Genomic DNA, 17,566 nt, shown 5'->3' on the forward strand with positions numbered 1-17,566 from the left:
ATGCCGCAGTGCCCCGTGGGGTGCAGCGGGGCGCTGGGCCCCGCACTGGCCCCAGGCATCTCACCTCCAGACACGGCCGGCTCCTTGACTGGACCCCTGCACCCCACCTCCCGCCGGGCCATCCATGAGGCACCTCAGCCAGAAGCTTCAGGCCTCTCTGGGGCCCGGGGCCGGCTCTCTGGGGCAGAGGAGCGATGGGAGCGCGTGGCTGCAGCATCCTCCCAAGTACCAGGGATGCTGCCTGGCACCCGGTGCTGTACGGGAACCTCTCTTCTTCGACGTGACCCGCCTGCCCTGCTCCCGCTGCCCCACGGCTCCCGCTCAGAACAGAGCCACCAGGGTTTACAGCCCCCTGGATGCCCCAGGGCGGCCCCCCAGGCTGCCCCCTTTCTCCGTCCGCCCTGACCAGCCCCTTGCAGTAAACACCAGGGAACCCAGTAGGGCCCAGCGGGGAGCAGCTGCGCTGAGCTCCCCCAGGCTGGGGGAACGGGGGCTCTTACCTCCAGGGATGCAGGGTTAGTAACGGGCTGCAGGGGCTGCAGGGGCTGCAGGGGCTCAGCAGCGTCGGGCTCTGGCTACTTGGAGACAAACTGCAAAGCAAGACGCACCAAAGCGTGTGAATTCAGTGCGGGCCCCTCGGCACCTTGTGGCCCTGCCGCTGGCCAGACGGCACAAACCCTGCCGCTGGGTCGGGACTGAGCAGTACCTGAAGGGGAGCAGGGCTGGAATATTGGGGGCGAGGGGCATCAGCAGAGCTGTGTGTCTGGGGGAGACCGGGGCCAGGACAGCAGGAGGCTGGGGGACAGGACTGAGGGGCACCGGCAGAGCTGGGAGGGGGATGCCCTGGCTGGGGTAGCCGGGGCTGCAGGTCGGGGGTGAGGGGCACTGGCAGAGCTGGGAGGGGGGAGCCCAGGGGGCTGCGGGTCGGGGGGGGGGGCAGCAGGTCCAGCTTTCACCCCCTGCCCCAGCGACCCGTCGCGGGGAAGGGCCCAGGGACGCTGCGCTCTCCCGGCCCCGGACCGCGGCTGCAGATGGTCCCGCAGCGCAGGGGGCAGCCCGGGGGGACCCGCTCGGACGGAGCGAACCGGGGGCTGGGCCCCCCCCGCAAACCCTCCCGGCCCCGACTCACTCCAAGGTCAGAGACGGGATTTTCAGCCGGTCCCTGCGCGATTTCATGGCTGGGGGCGGCCGCCCCGCCCGGCTCCCCGCAGCGCGCAGCGGCCGGCACCAGGCACCAGGCTGCGCTGGAGCGATCTGGGCACCGGCCGCCCCCGCCCGTCACGCAGCAGCAGCGGCGGCTCCCGCAGGGGGAGGCGGCCCCGGCCCGGCGCAGGGACGCTGCGCTGCGCGCCGCCCCCCGGCTCCCCCCACCGCGGGGCTCAGGGGGCCGCTCACAGCCCCCGCCCCCGCCAGGCGCTGCTTGGAGCCGGAGCTCTGCCCCCCCCCCCCCCCGGCTCCACAGGGACTCCGGCCCCCCCAGACACGAGGAGCCCCCCGCCCAGGAGCCCCGCGCCCCTCGAGGCCAGACCCGGCCAGGCGGCCTGGCCCCAGCGCTGGGGCTCCGCGGTTGGAGCCTGGGGCGCGAGCTGGGGGGGGCGCTGCGGTGGAGGTGGCCGCGCAGCCCTTCTCCCGGAGCCAGGGATCCTGCGGCTCCCCGGCTCTGCCCCCGGCGCTGGGCTGTCTACAGGCTAGTCCTGGCCTCACCCAGAGCCCTGGGCACAGACCCCAGCTGCAGAGCGGCCCCTCCAGCCTGGCTTTCCATGGCGATCAGCAGGCAAAGGGTTCATGGGTGTCCAGGTTCCTGGGGCCACGCGCAGGCCCCGGGCCCCAGAAGCCCAAGGGGGCAGCTGAGCCTGGCCTTCAGGTTCACTTGAATTTCCATAAGGTACCAGCACAAAACAGGCCAAACACGCCCACATCGGCGCAGACCCAGGGTCGAACCCATCCCTGGCTCAGCCCCACGGACGCGGCGCCAGGAGGGGTTTGTCTCGGTGCCCGTCTCTCCTGGCTTCCTCACTTGCAGAGCGGTGCAGGGGGAGGGGGCAACTCCAGGGTCACTCCCCATCGGGTCAGTCCCTCCACCAGGTACCGGGTGAGAGAGTCTGGCCAGAGACGTTAGCGCTAGGTCTGGGCACTGAAAGCTGCGCCGGAGCCAGCGTGGCAAGAGCTGCCCTGAACACCGCGGCTGAAAGGAGACAGCAAACCCCCACCCGTCAATTCCGAACAGACACCCCCCACCTGGCCGTGCCCCGCCACGGCGAGTGCCCCAGGCACATCGCTGGAGCGCTGCACCGCAAGGAAAGGGTTTGAGCAAAGAAAAAGGAAAGCCTTAAAAAGGCACCCGCCTCCCCCGACTCCAGCAGGGACCAGCCGGGCCCCTCAGCACAAGGGACGGCCCAGAAGTCCTGTCCAGGAGGTGCTGGGCTGGTCCCCAGGGCTGGGAGGGGGGACATTAAAGCACACGCTGAAAGGCAGAGCTGGGCAGGAGGAGGCCATGGGAGGCATCCGTCCTCTCGTACTTACATTCTTCCGCGGCGAGGCAGGCTCAGCTCCTTCTGCAACGAGAGAGAAAAGAAGAGAGGGGTGAGTGAGCAGCTCACCCCGATGCGCCATGGCAGCTCCTGCCAGCCACCGTGACTGCCGCAGCCACAGAGCCGCTGGGGGCTTTCAGGCAGGGAGTGCGTCCGAGGCGGCCATGTGCATAGCCAGCACATCGGACTCCACAGCCCAGCCAGGCTCTGCCTCTGCCCTTGCCCCTTCTGCCGGCTGGGAGGTGACAAATGGCCACAGCTCAGCCCCCTCCAGCTCTCAACACGCGGTGCCACCACGTGAGCTCACAGCTGAGCGTTAGTTACGGCTGCGATCACGCAGGGCTCGGGGCATGGCTCCTGGGGTACGGTCTGAGTGAGGCCTTGTTTTTCGGGCAAAGCAGGAGCAGCCATAAGCTAAGAAGCGTGTGGTCACATCTTCACAGCCCATCTCAGTCACATCAGACAGCATAGAAACTGCCACTGTCTTAACAGGACCTACCAGCACCAGCTAAAAACAGAGCTTCCGATGTTTAACATTCGGTCTGGCAAGGAATCATTGTCAACAGTTGTGGTTGTAAAATCCACACTTCTATTGTTTTGTCTCATGGTTCCACTTCTCGCGTGTTTATCTGAATGGTTTCTGTCCGGTTCTTTGACTGTTTCTGTTTGTTGCATAATTAATGGTGCAATATTTAAATCAGCGAAGGCGGTGGGATATGATCAGTTAAAGAACCGTTTCGTAATGGCTAGGATGGTGTTTGTAGCACTTTAATTTTAAAGGACTGGCTAAGGCACAGCTAAGCAGAACCCACAGCTGAACTATATAAACGGAGGTCCAAAGGGAAGTGCTTTGGAACCGAACTCCAGGACACGGCCCAAGACAGAGCTGCCAGATCTCCGCACCCTGCCCACCAGATCATGCAGCTGGAGTCCCCACATGATCTGATCCTGACTGGCCACCCGAAGTTCCTCTGCCTCATTGGGAGTGGGGAGCACTGAGTAAATGTTAATGCACAGAGAATAAGGAGATTACTGGGTAAGGCTCCTTCGCGGGTACAAGACCCCGCAAGCCCACAGAAGTTTAGGCCTGGAGCCCTACGGATTGGGGTACAGGTGTGGTGCCCTCGTGTGTGTGGGTAACACTGGGTTCTATCTCTGGCTCTGGTGCTGGCACACTGCAGGTCCCTGCTCTGCTCTCCCCCGCATCCTGGCAAGCTGCAGCCTTGCTGGCCTCGTCCTGCGTCACAGGGTCAGTCACCTCTCCTCGGGGGCAGACTTTGCTCCCAGCGCTGGGCCCGTGGCTGTGTTTTCTCTCGGGCACCCATGCTGCTGACACTTGCTTACATGGACGCTGCCCTGAAAGCGACTCTAGACATGCTGAATGTCGGCCCCCCGTGACCCAGTCTCATGCTCTGAGCCCCCCTTGAGTTCTGAGCCCGTTCTCTGCTTCCTGCCCCGCCCGGTGCTAGGAGTCCTGCAGAGGCAGCGTGCTCCGCTTCTGCTGTGCTCGGGTAACGGCAGCACAGACCCAGCTGACAAACCGAACCGCCCTGACGGACACCAGCCATCAGCCAGGGGAATCCAGCTCTGCGAGTGGCATTTCCCGGCAAAGATCCCTGGGCCCGGTGTGCAGGTGGGAGACAGACGTGGGGGAGAGGAAGCAAAGCAGTGACCTTGTCCAGGAGCTGGCAAAGCTGGATCCTGGAGTGAAAGGCTGCACATCCCTGATGCATTCGGGGCCGTTTGAAGACCTTCCTGGGCCCTAGGCACACTTGCCTTCGCAGGCCCCCGACCGAAATAACTGATTTGATTTTAAGCAATTAATCAATCGTTTTTTAAATACAAATACAAAATGATATATACAAAATGTTTTCGTAGGCCCTGAAAGTTTCGTAGGCCCGAGGCACCGTGCCGCCTGTTGTTCCTAATGGATAACACGGCCCTGGATGCATGGCTGGGAGGCTGAGCACCTGCCCAGCGTGAGCCTCTAGTGCGTGTGCAGCCAGCAGGCAGCAAGGAACCCGCGCATTGTGTCGCTCATTGGGGAATGTTTCTGCCAGGGCTGTTTGCTGGCGTGTGGCGTGAGGGGATGAAGGTCCATTCTTTGGAGGCACCTGGGAGTTTCAGCTAGTGGTGCTGGGCGTAGCTGCCTCTCACTCTGTGCGTGTGCGGCGAGAGGGCTGTCTGGTGTGCACGCGGACATGCCGAGGAGCACAGATGCAAGCTCCGCTCAGTTCGGGGAGGGGGGGGGCAGTAGGTGCACAACGGGAGGTTGTCAGGCTGCACAAGATGCCTGTGCATGCACTAGAGTCGAGGACTCTTCCACTGACCTCACACCCGGAGACCCACATCTGCAGAGTCACGTGCTCTCCAGCAAGAAGCTAACAAATGCCCCTCTCCAACGCACAATAGCTATAACCACAATACAATAGCCCCAACACAATACCTGTACGCAGCGTAGACACACATGTAAAATTACAGTTACTGGCAAGGCTAGGCCTCCGCACGCACTCACTCACACACGCTGCGCCAGACACACACGTACCATCGAGACGGCCACTCACACATGCACATGCCTCTATGCCCCCTACCTGCACTCACATGCCCCCACACACAAGCACAACCCCACCACACACACCCTTGCTACCCACGCCCGCCCGCACGCACACACACACAGCTGCACAGCCTGTCTCCCTCCATCACAGACAGGGAAAACCCCCACCCACCCCGAGAATCGAATGCTAACTTGTATTATACAGGTCAACCTCAAGGTGGAGTTGTGTGTAACGCACCTTATTTCAGCTAACCTCGGCTCCCCCGGCAGAACGTTACAGGATCTTGTCGTGAATGGCTCTGTGTCTCTCACCCAGAAAGCAGCTCCATAGCCAGCCCATGTCTGGTACAGGAGCATGACCTGCTGTCAGAAGTAGACTAGGGCCAGAGAACAGAAACAGAAAGAATAAAGCAACAAAGGTTGCAGGGTTTTATCAACATGCCACTCTGCACTGCCCCAGAGAACTTCAGCTTGGACAAACCTTCGGAATGGACAGACTGGAAACAACCGTTTGCAAGATTCTGCATTGCTATCAAGCTCCAGGAGGAAATGGATGATACTCAGGTATCTTCTTTAATTTATGCTATGGTGAAGCAAGCACAGCATATCTTTACATCTTCTACCTTTACTGAAGACACTTACAAAGAGGACTATAAAAGGGTTCTGGCTGTGTTTGATGTATACTTTAGACCTCAAAGAAATGTGGTTTATGAAAGAGCATGTTTTCCCCAGAGAATTCAAGAACCAAGAGAAAATGTTGAATGTTTTAGAAGAGCTCTGTATGCATTCACTGAAAACTGTGATTTGGGGACTGCAAAACATGAAAGTATCAGACACAGGCTGGTTACTGGGTTAACAGATAAAAACCTTTCACAATAGCTACAATTAAAAAAAGACCTTCTCAGCTGCAGGTTGGCAGCCATCTGGGCCAAGCGAGAAAGGTTGAAGAACCTGACAGATTATTTGATGATACCGGACTTTTGAAAGGAGATCCAATACAAATAAACTTACGAGACAATGTGAACCCTACATTGTACAAACATTAAATAGACCTTGGAAGAGCCTACCTACAGACTTATGGCAATTCAGAGGCCATCATCTGGTCATAGTGGACTATTTTTCCAGACATATAGAAATAATGTATTTGAAAGATATAACTGGCACAGTGTTCTTGAGCAACGGATGTGCATTTTTGCTCTCGTTGGTATTCCAGAAGAACTAGTGACAGACAACAGACCATAAGTCACTGCAGCAGAATTTAAGTCATTCTGAATGAAACAAGATGTTGATCATATTACCGGCAGCCCACATCACCACAAGCAAATGGAGAGACTGGCTATGGCTACACAGACGGTGGCAAAGTCGCCGCTGTCAGATCGATTTCTCCGGATCGCTTGAGCGGTCAGTGAAGACCTGCTCAGTCGATCCAGAAATCGACGTACTAAGACCACCTTCGCAAGTGGCATAGTGCTGCATCGAAGGGAACACGGTTCCCGTCAGCGCAGTGCAGTGAAGACGGCGCACAGCAGAGGAGCCCAGAAGTCAACGGGAGTTACGCACATTTTTTACATAGCTTGCGTAACTCCCGTCGACTGCTGCCGAATCCTGGAGGTAAGTGTAGACAGGGTCTGAGACAGAGGGACAGACAGCCATGAAAATCATGCTACAGCAGGACGATCATTCCCTTGCTCTTCTGAGCTATAGATCAACAGCGACTGGACATTGTGCAGCCTGCCTCCTGACAGAGAAACACTCCGAGCTACCACACCAACGTCGGAAAATAATCAGTCTCCAAAGTGCCCCGACAGGAAAAGAATAGCCAGACTGGATAAAGAAGCGTACGAACACTTTTATCTAACAGATGTCATCGAATTGCCAGGTCTAGAACCCGGCGATCACGTCTGTATCAAACTGGATGGTGACAAAGAACTGCCAACTCCGGCTGTTGTAAAGGAAAAGAATTCAGTGCTCGTGTGTGATTGAGACTAACCCTGGGGAGTTCCTCAGAAACAGCCAACATCTACATGTGTGCCTCAGACAGAACCACCAACAGAGCAAGCTACAGACGGTGGATGCAGAACAGGACAGCGTAAGGACTCCAAATCAACCACAGCCAGTGGTTGCAACCAACGTACAGCCAGACGGCCAGGCTGTTATAGGTTCAGGTTGCGTCATTAGAAAACAGTACAATTCAGAGACACGCAACAGCGGATCCACACTGAACCTCAAAGAGAGTGTGACCCTGTAGATTTTGTCAGTGGCAGGAATGTGTAAGTTAAAGGGGGAGATGGAATGCAATGCTACACTACTGCATGGGTCAGCCACTAGTGGCACTGTGTGCAACACACCTGGTGTAGACGAACCTTGGCTATAGCTGGCAGAGCAGTAAAGGATCTGATCCTGAACATATCTGGGGCGCAGCTCACCCAGAAGGAAGCTTTGTAGCCACTCCATATCTGGTACCAAAGGCTTCCTGACCTGCCAGTAGCAGCCCTGCAACCATCCACGTACAAGAAGTATACAACATGGTGTCAGAGGAGGAGGACACCTTCCAACCCCCATCTTCTCATGTATTCCTTTGCAGCCCTTTCCTGTGGCCGTCCCAGGGCCAGGAGCGTCCCCTGGCTTTGCTTTTCATTCAGGAACCACAAGAAACAGGCTTCGCTCTGCCCAGATCAAAGCTGGGATGGCAGAGGCAGGCAGGCATTTGCCATGGCAACCAGTGATGTAACAGTGCTGCGATGCACCAAGAGCTCCAGCGATTCTCAGGGGGTGGCGGGGAGCGGAGAAGTCAGTGCCTTGGAAGAGCAGGGGGGCGGCAGGAATTGGGCACAGAATCCTGAGCTCTTGGAGCTGCCGCCTGGGTCCAGCCACTGCAGGGCTCCCACTGCACCTGCACGGTCCGATTCCAGGCCAGACCTCAGCACACCAGGGGGTAACAGCACCCACATGTTCCTGCCATGTCACACAAATATTAGCTAGTAGCCGCACAGCTGCTGGCGGGGGTCGTGTGGCCCATGTGTCTGGGTGTCGTACCCGTGTCCCTGGCAGGGAAGGAGGCACAGAGATGTGACGGGCACCCCAGGCGCTGGCAGCAGAGCTGGGACAGAGAGCAGATGTTCTCACACACACACACACACACACACACACACACACACACACACACACACACACACACACACACACACACACACACACACACACACACACACACACACCCCAACACCAGCCCACGGATCCATCCACTCGACCGTGCTGCCTCCCAAAAGCCAGCAATAAGGCGGCAGGGAGATGCAGGCAGAATGGGACCGGGCAGGGACGTCATGGGGCAGGCAAGGAGGGTTTTAATTTTGCAAAATTTGAATATAGCTCATTAAAAACCAAGGAAAATTGTTTCTGAGACACGATTACGCCAATGATCTCTTCCCCCACTAGCCCCCAGCCTCTGTTACTCAGATTATCCCCGCCCCCAGTACCCTCCACCCCGACAACTTCTGCAGGAGAAGGGTTCAGTTGCTCCCTCCCGGGTCTGTTTTGATCAGGTGTGTTCTGACTGGCTTGGAGAACAGATCTGCTGTGTGCACAGGCCAAGCCAGGAGCATAAAAGGTCTAGATTCCAGCAGCATTTTTATGAATGAGATGGTCCTGGCAGGGCAGCCCTCCTCCTGCAACCTGAGCTGACCGGCCCCACAGGGCCAACACGGAGCCACCCGTGGTCCACCGAGTCGGTGCCTGTTCCCCATGCTGCCTGTTAAGAGGCCCAGTGTCGCACCCCAGAGTGGGTGGCCGAAGACAACCTGTGCGCTGGGTGTGCATGAGCGAGCGTATTCCCGGGAGGAGCTTTGAGCCCAGTGCCCCGTGGTGGGAAGGAGCGAGGGACTAGAAGTCAAAGGTGATGTCAGGCTGCCCGTGATGCTTGAGGGCCTCACACCCCAGCATCAGCAGAGGGGAGAGTGTGGGAAACAGAGAGCCACCTCGCTCTGCAGGGGCCATCAGCTGGACCAGCGCCTGTCCAAGCTCCTACAGAGCAAGCAGCAGCTCCTCCTCTCCCAGTGCATCTCCCCTGCCCCTGCACAGCTCCCCCCCGTGCATGCCCCATGGGCTCTTCGTGGCACAGCGCCCCACACACTCACCTGTCTCCAGTCCCTGCACATTCACATGTGCTCAAGGAAGGAGCCAGTTTTGGCCATGGCATTTAGGATTTTGAGTGGCAAATGGGCTGACGAAGGATTTGCCTCTGGGGGAGGGGGCCATTGTACGCCCTACCTCCCCGTAGATCCCACCCGGCTGCAGGAGTGTTTAAGGACGGTCCCATTCGGTGCACTTTTTCCTAGCATGATGTTTTCCGGAGGAGAAAGATGAATGCAAGGCAGACAGCAGAGCATGCCGGCCCCTGGGAGCTGCCAGACTGAATGACAGGAATACCGGACGCCTTGCTTCATTCACGATACTGCAGATCTCGCAGCATTAGGCTTCCACTGCGGTTTTTATCTTAATTCGCTGACGTTGCACAGTCCACAATTTTGCACGCATTTTGCACGCCTTGTCCCGCTGCAACAGCCAGAGAGACATTCACCCATTACACCTCCCAATGCCCCTGCTTCACACACACACGTCGGGCTGGAAGGGGCTATCTAGTCCAGCCGCCCCGTGCCAAGGCAGGACCAAGTGTTCCTAGACCATCCCTGACAGCTGTTTGTCATAACGAGCTCCTTCTGCAGCTGGAGAAACTGAGGCACAGAGAGGGGAAGTGACTCGCTCAAGGTCACCCAGTGAGTCCCTGACTCTCAGGTTAAGTCTAACGAGGAGGTGGGGGGTGACTCCCAGCTTAGAGACACATTCAGGCTAACTTTCGCTGAGCTAAGGTGCTCAAATGAACATGCCAACAGGAGCACAGGAAGCAGCAAATGGAGGCACTAGCTGACTGCCAGACTACACCCCCATGGGGCCCGGGTGGGTGGCTAGCCCCTCCCACCACTTCCCACGCAACACTGCTGGTGTGCACACCAGCTGCTGGGCAGGTCTCCTCACGCCGGGAATCACACCCCGGCTGGCAGGGCAAATGTAGCCTCAGGCCCCTTTTCTGCCTCCGAGAGCAAACGAGGTCCACCAGCCGCCATGACGTGGCCGTTAAGGAAGAACTTAAGATGCAGTCTCTGCCCCAAGGAATTTATAACCTGCTTTTGACAAGAGTGCCTGCCTGCCCCACAGCCGGACCGGGGCACTGGGTTTGGCTGGCCGAAGCCACCCCCAGTTCTGTGTACCCAGCCTTCATCTCCACAGCAAACCAGAGCAGCAAGTGACACCTCCTTGCTCGCTGGTCCTCTGCAACAGGCCTGGCGTGGGGAAGAGCAGGAAGGGTTTCTATCCAGCCAGAGGCCATAGGCACAGCGCTGGCGGGTCACTCACATGGGTTTCTGAGTGGGAAGCATTAGCAGGGGAGGGGAGGGGAAGGGAATGCACGTACCTACTGGACTGGGACGGAGTGGAAAACAGATGGACACACACCGGGCTCTTACTTTGGCTGGAGCAGCCAAGACACACGTGCTCACATGACCGCGGTCTCTCCCTTCCCTCACGACAGGGCCAGGTCCTGCCCTCCCGGAGCTGGGGCTCTGAATTCACCAGCATAACCCAGCGTCGAACCGCCTTTCCCTTCCAGGGCAGGGGAGACAGATAGCGCTGAGCATCCGCAGGTGCTGCAGCCGTCCCTTCAGCCCCCCATTGGCATCATGCACAGCCTCACTCTGCAGGCAAACCCTGGGCACCCTGTCCTATTCCCTCCCATGGCTCCTCAGCCCTCTGGAGCGTGGGGGCCAAGAGGATGGACTGGGGGCAGACGGTTGTCAGGGGACCAAGCCCACCCTCTGCTGGACTCCCTGGGGCCAGAGACACCAGGCCAGGAGCGGAGTGCAGCGAGCCCTGGGCTCCCGGTGACACTGGGCAGAAAGCCAACGTCGGGAGCTGGGGATTCAGTGGACAGAGCAGCTGCAGGGCTGCCTCTGCATGCACCCATGGGCACCCCCGGCAAGGTGGGCAACGGCTCCTGGCCCCACTGAGGCCACGTTCCGCCCCAGCCCCCTTTGTGCTCAGTGCCACACGCCAGCCTGGAGCCCGACACGCGGGCTTGGCTCGCGGCCTGCGGACGGCACGAAGCGGGGAGCAAAACAACCGGGACAGCGTACGTGGGAACAAGCCGCCTCGGCCAGGACACAGCAGGGCACTTCTCGGGGAGCTGCTTAGACAGCTGCCCTGCTCCCCCAGCCAGGAAAGGCCAGTCTGTGTATCCCTCCGCCCCCGCCCCACCCCCACCCCCAGACACGGGGTGCTGGGCACCTTCTCAGCCCCCCCCACACACACACACCACACACACACACTGGCTCTGTGCAGCCCCTCAGCTCCCCCCACAGCCCAGCAGCCCCCTTGTCACACATGCAGCTCCCCACCCCCACCTCACACCCACACAACCCCGTCACACCCCTCACACACACACACACACAACCCCATCACACCTCTCACACACACACCCCACACACACAGCAGCCCCCTTGTCACACATGCAACTCCCCGCCCCCATCTCACACCCACACACACACACACACACCCGCCCCCACCTCAGACACACCAGCCCCATCACACCCCTCACACACACACACACACACACACACCCCACCTCTCAGACACCCAGCGCCGCAGCAAGGCGCATTTGTGCCGGCCCCGCCGAGGGCCCTTCCCCGCTCACCCCGGGCGGGCGGGCGCCCAGACACCCCGCGGGCCGGGCCGGGCCGGGCCGGGCGCTGCGCTCACCTGCAACCCGCGCCGCCGCAGCAGGCTGGGCTCGTCCATGCCGGGCGGGTCCCGGAGCAGCTCGGCCCCGCGGGGCGCTCAGCCTGTGGCGAGCCCGGCGAGCCCCTCCCGGCCGTGCGGCGCGACGAGATTTCCGCGCTTCTCCGGCAGCTGCTCGCAAGGAAATTGTCAGCAGCGCCTCGCCTCGCCCGGCCCCGCCCGGCCCCGCCCGCCTTCCCCGGCCCGGCCCGGCCCGGCCCCACTGGTCCGGGGGCTGCAGACCTGGTCCCGGGTTCCCCCGGCCCGCATCTTTCAGGGTCCGCCCATGAGACCCCGGCCCAGCTCCCAGCCGGAGAACAGCCGGTCTCTTCCCCCCTGAGCTGAGCTGAGCTGAGCTGAGCCGAGCCGGCCTTCCCCACGCCCAGCAGCTCATGCCCCGGCCCGGCCCGGCCCGCGCAGGGTTGTTCTGCCCCGTCCCCTGCTCACCCGCGCAGCGTCCGAGCCGCTCCAGCCCTGCCCCGCGCACTGTGGCCAGCGCCGAGCACCTGCTCTTCCTGCGCTCAGCCGGGCCCGGGGGAGAAGCAGCAGCCGCTCGCTCAGGTTTTAGGCCGGCCAAAGCGATGCCCCGGGGAGGGGAGGTGGAGGGGGGGAGGTTTGGGACACTCCTTCGTTGGGGGGTCCATTCCACAATCTGGGGCGCCCCCGGAGAGCTGTTCCCCCCAGATGAACTTCAACCCTGCTGCCAAGAGCGCCCTTGGGCCAGAGGAGGAGCGTGGTCAGCCTGGCCTTGATCCTGGAGCTTTGGGCTGGGCCTGGCGGTTAAGGAGGCAGTACAGGGTGGGCAGCCAGTGCAGCGGGTGGAAGACAGGCCAGATTTACTGCTGGGAGCTTGTGCTGCTGGGGAGACACCCTGCACTGAGGGCTTCGTGTCCAGCTGGGAGGCGAGGAAGGGTCCCTGGCGGTGGTGACCCACCCTTGGAGAAGCAGGGCCCGAGGACCAGCTTGGTCCCTGCTGGCCTTAGAAGGAATGAACTGAGTCGGGTGAGGCGCTGCAGGGAAGGGTTGCTGCTGGGTTGCAGAGGGTTGCTGGGTTGCTGGGTTGCAGGAAGGGTTGCTGGGTTGCAGGGCAGGGTTGCTGGGTTGCAGGAAGGGTTGCTGGGTTGCTGGGCCTGGCTGGGTTAGCGAAGAGAAGAAGTAAGCTGTGGGTGCTGCCTTACACCAGGCCTCGTCTGGCGCCCGAGCTCTGAGCGCGGAGGCCAAGAGCCCCAATGAGGAAAGAATCCCACAGCTTCGCGGACCCTTTCACTGCCAACCCGGGAACGGGGAGGTGGGACGCTGAACTAGCTGAGTCATGGTCTGCTCCGACTCCAGCCCTGGAGGGGGTCCAGCTGGCCCAACAGTCTGATCCAGTACAGCAGGGGGTTCAGCTGGCCCAATGGACTAAATGCTCAGTTTTCACGGTGGAGAGAGGTAAATAGCCGAGTCTCTAAGGATCTGTTCTGGGACCAGAGCGGTTCAGCATCTTCACCACTGACCTGGGAAAAGGGGATGAACAGGGAGGCAGGAAAGTCTGCAGACAATACATGATGACTCAAGAATGGTAGGTCCAAAGCAGACTGCGAAGAGTTACAAGGGGATCTCACTAAACGGGGTGATTGGGCCACAAAATGGCAGATGAAATTCAGTGTTGATAAATGCAAAGTAATGCACAGTGGAAAACTTCATCCCAGCTACACATACAACATGATGGAGCTAAATCAGCTGTTACCACTCAGGAAAGAGATTTTGGAGTCATTGTGGATAGTGCTCTGCAAACATGCCCTCAGTCTGCAGCAGTGGTCACAAAAGCTAACAGAATGTTCGGATCCATTAGGAAAGGGATAGAAAATATAACGCTGCTCTATACATCTATGGTACACCCAGACCTCAATACTGGGTGCAGTTCTGGGCACCCCATCTTAAAAAGATACTAGAATTGGACAAAGTACAGAGAAGGGAAAGAATAATTGTTAGGGGTATGGAACAGTTTCCATACGAGGAGAAACTAAAACGATGGGGACTGTTCAGCTTAGAGAAGAGATAATGAAGGGGGGATATGACAGAGATCTAGAAAATCATGACTGGTGTGGAGAAAGTGAACAGGGAAGTGTTATTTACCCCTTCCCATAACACAAGAACTAAAGTCACTCAATGAAATTACTAGGCAGCAGCTTTAAAACAACATAAAGAAGCACGTCACACAATGCCCAGTCACTGTGAGGAATGCGCTGCCAGGGGATGTTGTGAAGGCCAAAAGTGTAACTGGGTTCAGATAAGAACTAGATCAGTTCATGGAGGATAGGTCCAGCAGTGGCTATTAGCCAGGATGGGTCAGGGATGCAGCCCCGTGTTGTCGGTGTCCCTAAGCCTCTGACTGCCAGAAGCTGGGACTGGACGATGAGGGATGGATCATCCATAGTGCCCTATTCATTACCTCTAACACATCTGGCACCGACGACTGGCGGAAGACAGGATGCTGGGTTAGATGGACCATTGAGCTGACCCCATGTGGCTTCTTGTTCTTAACATGCTGCTCTGTTATAACAGCTCCTGGGTAGAAGGGCAGCCCCAGCTCTGACCTCCCTGGCAATGTTACTCAGTGGTCCCTGCAGGAGGAACCTGGTCCTGAGATAGGAGTGGGGCTGGCTGACTGTCCTGCTGGGACTTCCCTTCTCTGCTGCCTCCTGTCTCTCAGCAGTGGGGCTTGGCCCCAAATCCACCCTCTGCCTTTTGCCTGCTTCAAATCCCACATGGCTCTTCCCAGAGCCAGCTGAGTGCCCTGGGCATGGGGGAAGAGGGTGGTGATAGACTAGTCCCTTCCAGAGACCCAGCCCCGCTCCAGTGGCTCGAGCTGCCCCATTTGCTCCTATAGGAGAGTAAACATAACCAGGCTGGCAGCGACTGCCTGGCCCAGATGACCATGGACTTGGGGTGTTCACTGCATAGACGCAGCTGTCTCGAGCTGGGGCTGAGTGGGGAGCGCCCCCAGAGAGAGGGAAGGCAGGTAGATCCTCTGCTTTTCAAGGGCTATGAGCTGTTGGATGAGCTGAAATGCGGCGAGCAGCTGCTGGAGCAGACACACGTGGTAGGTAGGTGAGTGGGTGGATGGGGGAGAGAGACGTGAAACAGATGGGTTGATGGTGCCCAGCAACCACAGAAGCCTGTGACTCCTGGGCCGCCCAGAAGGGCTTGGACAGTGCCATACTTGCAGGGAGGGACTCTGCTTTCACATTTGCGGGGGGAGAGACGCTCCCAGGGGGCCTGCATTGTCCCTGTGGCTTTCAAAGGGACAAGACAAAATGGGGGTTCTCCAAGGTCAGGAGGGAGACGGGATAAGGGGGGGAGGCGGCAGCAGGCAGAAGACACTTGCCCGGAGCACAATGTGGGTAGGGACTGGGTCTGCCGGCCCTGCTCGGTGGGGCAGAGGGGCCAGGGGGATTTCCTCACGTCAGCATGTCAAGAAAGCCCCACAGCCTTCAGTTCAGGGGCAGGGTCTGGCCACGGGGCTTGCACCGGTGCCGCTTTCCAGCAGGGCTGATCCCTGATGAAGGGGATGCTCTTTGCCTGGACAATGGGGATTCTGGGCCAAGCCTGCTGTGCCACCCAGCTCAGCTTGCCTCACCCCATCTGTGACGGTCATGTGGCGGCGCCGGTCCCAGTGCCAGGCTCCCAGGGACACTGGCTGCTTGTGAGTAATGCTCTGCAGAGGCGCTCACTGGGGCTTTTGTTCAGTGCAGGGGCAGGGACGTGGTTTGTTTGGGATCTGAGGAATCCGTCCTCGGGGGGGGGAAGGGGGGACTCATCTCCCCCACAGGAAACAAAAAACCATCGCCACCTCCCGACAATACAGTTGTTTATCTCGGAGAACGGAGCAGCATGGCAGAGCGAGGGGGGCTGCCTCTGCCACTCCCCGCCCTGCACTGGCCTCAGTCTGCTTCTGCCCACGCAGGATGGAAGCGGATGCTGCCCTGGGCTCCGCCCTGAGCCTGGCAGACTTGGCCACTCTGCTCCGTGTTCATGCATAACTGTGAAATGCCCATGAAATGCTGCATGGCCCCAGGCGCTCTCCCCGCTGTGGGATGCCAGCTCCCAGCTGCAGCCCTGCATCAGGCCCCAGTGACAGAGACACCACCCCGTCACAGCTTCTGCAGCGCTGAGGGCGTTGAGTAGCAGACCCCACCCTAGGCCTGCTGCCCCGACCGTGCTGTAGTGCAGTCTGCATGACTCCAGCGGACCCTGCGCTTTGCGGGCGGCTGCTGTTCTGTGGCCAGTAGGCAGAGGAAGGACAAGCCAGGAGCTTACGTGCTGCTCCCACTAGCCCTCGCTGGGTGCTTAATGGTTCCCACCATTGTTACTGGTGCCACGCTGTGGGCAGCACAGCCATGCACCATCTCACCCGTGCTGCTCCCAGCGCAGCTAGACACGCTGGTAAAGTGGCACCAGCCTGTCTACACGAACACTCCCACCGTGGCAGCACTGGCACTAGCGCAGGAAGCACAGCCGGGCCCTAGGGACAGGAGAGTTGTGTGCTTGTTCCCGCTAAGCTGGGGGGCCAGGACAGCCAGCCCAACACCGGGGTGAGATATCACCTCTCCCCGCGGCACAAAGAGCAGGGAAGCTTTGGGCTCTCAGGTCTCACTACTCGACCTTGGCTCTGCTCTGTGCCCGCCCGGTGCTGACGACGTAGGGCTGTCCAGTTCCTCCACTCATTAGGGTCAGTCGCTAGTTGTGGTACTTCCTCGCCGATGATACCAGGGTCTCCCCTCTCCTCCGTCTCTATCTTCAGGCAGGTCTTCTTTGGCTTTTCTGGTGCTTTCCTCAGGTCCCCAATTCAATGCTCGTTTAGCATCTCGCCCATACAGTCAGCACGTCCCAAGCCCCTGAGCCGTCTTTCTTTGGTGATATTTTCTAACCTCCTGCGGGGGCAGCGCCCTCTCTTTTCCATGTGTTATTTGGTCTTCATGAAATGAGTCGTATCTTCCTCAGCCAGCTGGGATGGGCCGCCTCCATCTCTTTTGGTTAGCCGCCGTCGCCAGCCAAGTCTCTGCCCCGTACGGTAGTGTGCTCAGTACAATTGCATGGTATCATCTGACACCTCCCTTTGGCCAGACATTATTCATCCTTCCAACAGTGGCGTTCGGTTTCTGGGTCTGCTAGGGGCTATATTTCTAATCTTCAGCAAGATACTGCTCCCTAGGCTGCGGTGACAAAGGAGAGCAAGTTGGTTCTTTGCCACTCTCAGCGAAGGGCAGCTCTGTCACCGTCTTTCCTGCAGACGTTTCCTCCCTCGGGTTCTCTTTCACCAGGCTCAGACAGAGTCACAGAGGACCCGGATATCAGCCTTGTGTGGCTCCGCCGAAGGGGAAGCTGCTTTGCACGTTGAGTTAGACTCTGCATCCCTCCCAGGATCACAGGCAACCAGCCAAGGGAACAACAGTATTTGCAGAGGTAGTAGCTGCTCCGGGACCCACCAGCCCCAGGCTGCTGGAGGGACACCCCAGCCTCATCAGCGTACGTGCAGTGCTCTCGTGCTGGGTTCCCAGCGTTGCAGGCACCTGTGCTGTTTTACTAGGAGGGGGTCTCACTGTATCAGCCAATGCCTGTGGTACAGTCTGGCCCCGCTGATGCAGGGCTGGGAGCGCTCTACGCTGCAAGG

General features: G+C 59.2%; 1 protein-coding gene across 1 annotated transcript in view; it reads right to left on the reverse strand.

Annotated features, from left to right (window-relative positions):
• The window catches only part of MAST3 (microtubule associated serine/threonine kinase 3), a 68,116-nt gene extending 56,123 nt beyond the window's left edge, over window positions 1-11,993 (reverse strand). Inside the window, exons 1-3 of the mRNA XM_067561008.1 lie at window positions 11,893-11,993; window positions 2,524-2,555; window positions 501-590 (exon numbers count right to left, since the gene is read on the reverse strand). Coding sequence (XP_067417109.1) covers window positions 501-590; window positions 2,524-2,555; window positions 11,893-11,931 — 161 coding nt within the window. The 5' untranslated portion in view covers window positions 11,932-11,993. The remainder of the gene's footprint in view (window positions 1-500; window positions 591-2,523; window positions 2,556-11,892) is intronic.
• Between the last annotated feature and the right edge of the window lie 5,573 nt (window positions 11,994-17,566).

Source organism: Emydura macquarii, unplaced genomic scaffold (assembly GCF_026122565.2).
Source record: "Emydura macquarii macquarii isolate MOO-44397 ecotype Brisbane River unplaced genomic scaffold, CSIRO-AGI_Emac_v2 contig_306, whole genome shotgun sequence".
In the NCBI taxonomy this organism is placed as follows: Eukaryota; Metazoa; Chordata; order Testudines; family Chelidae; genus Emydura; species Emydura macquarii.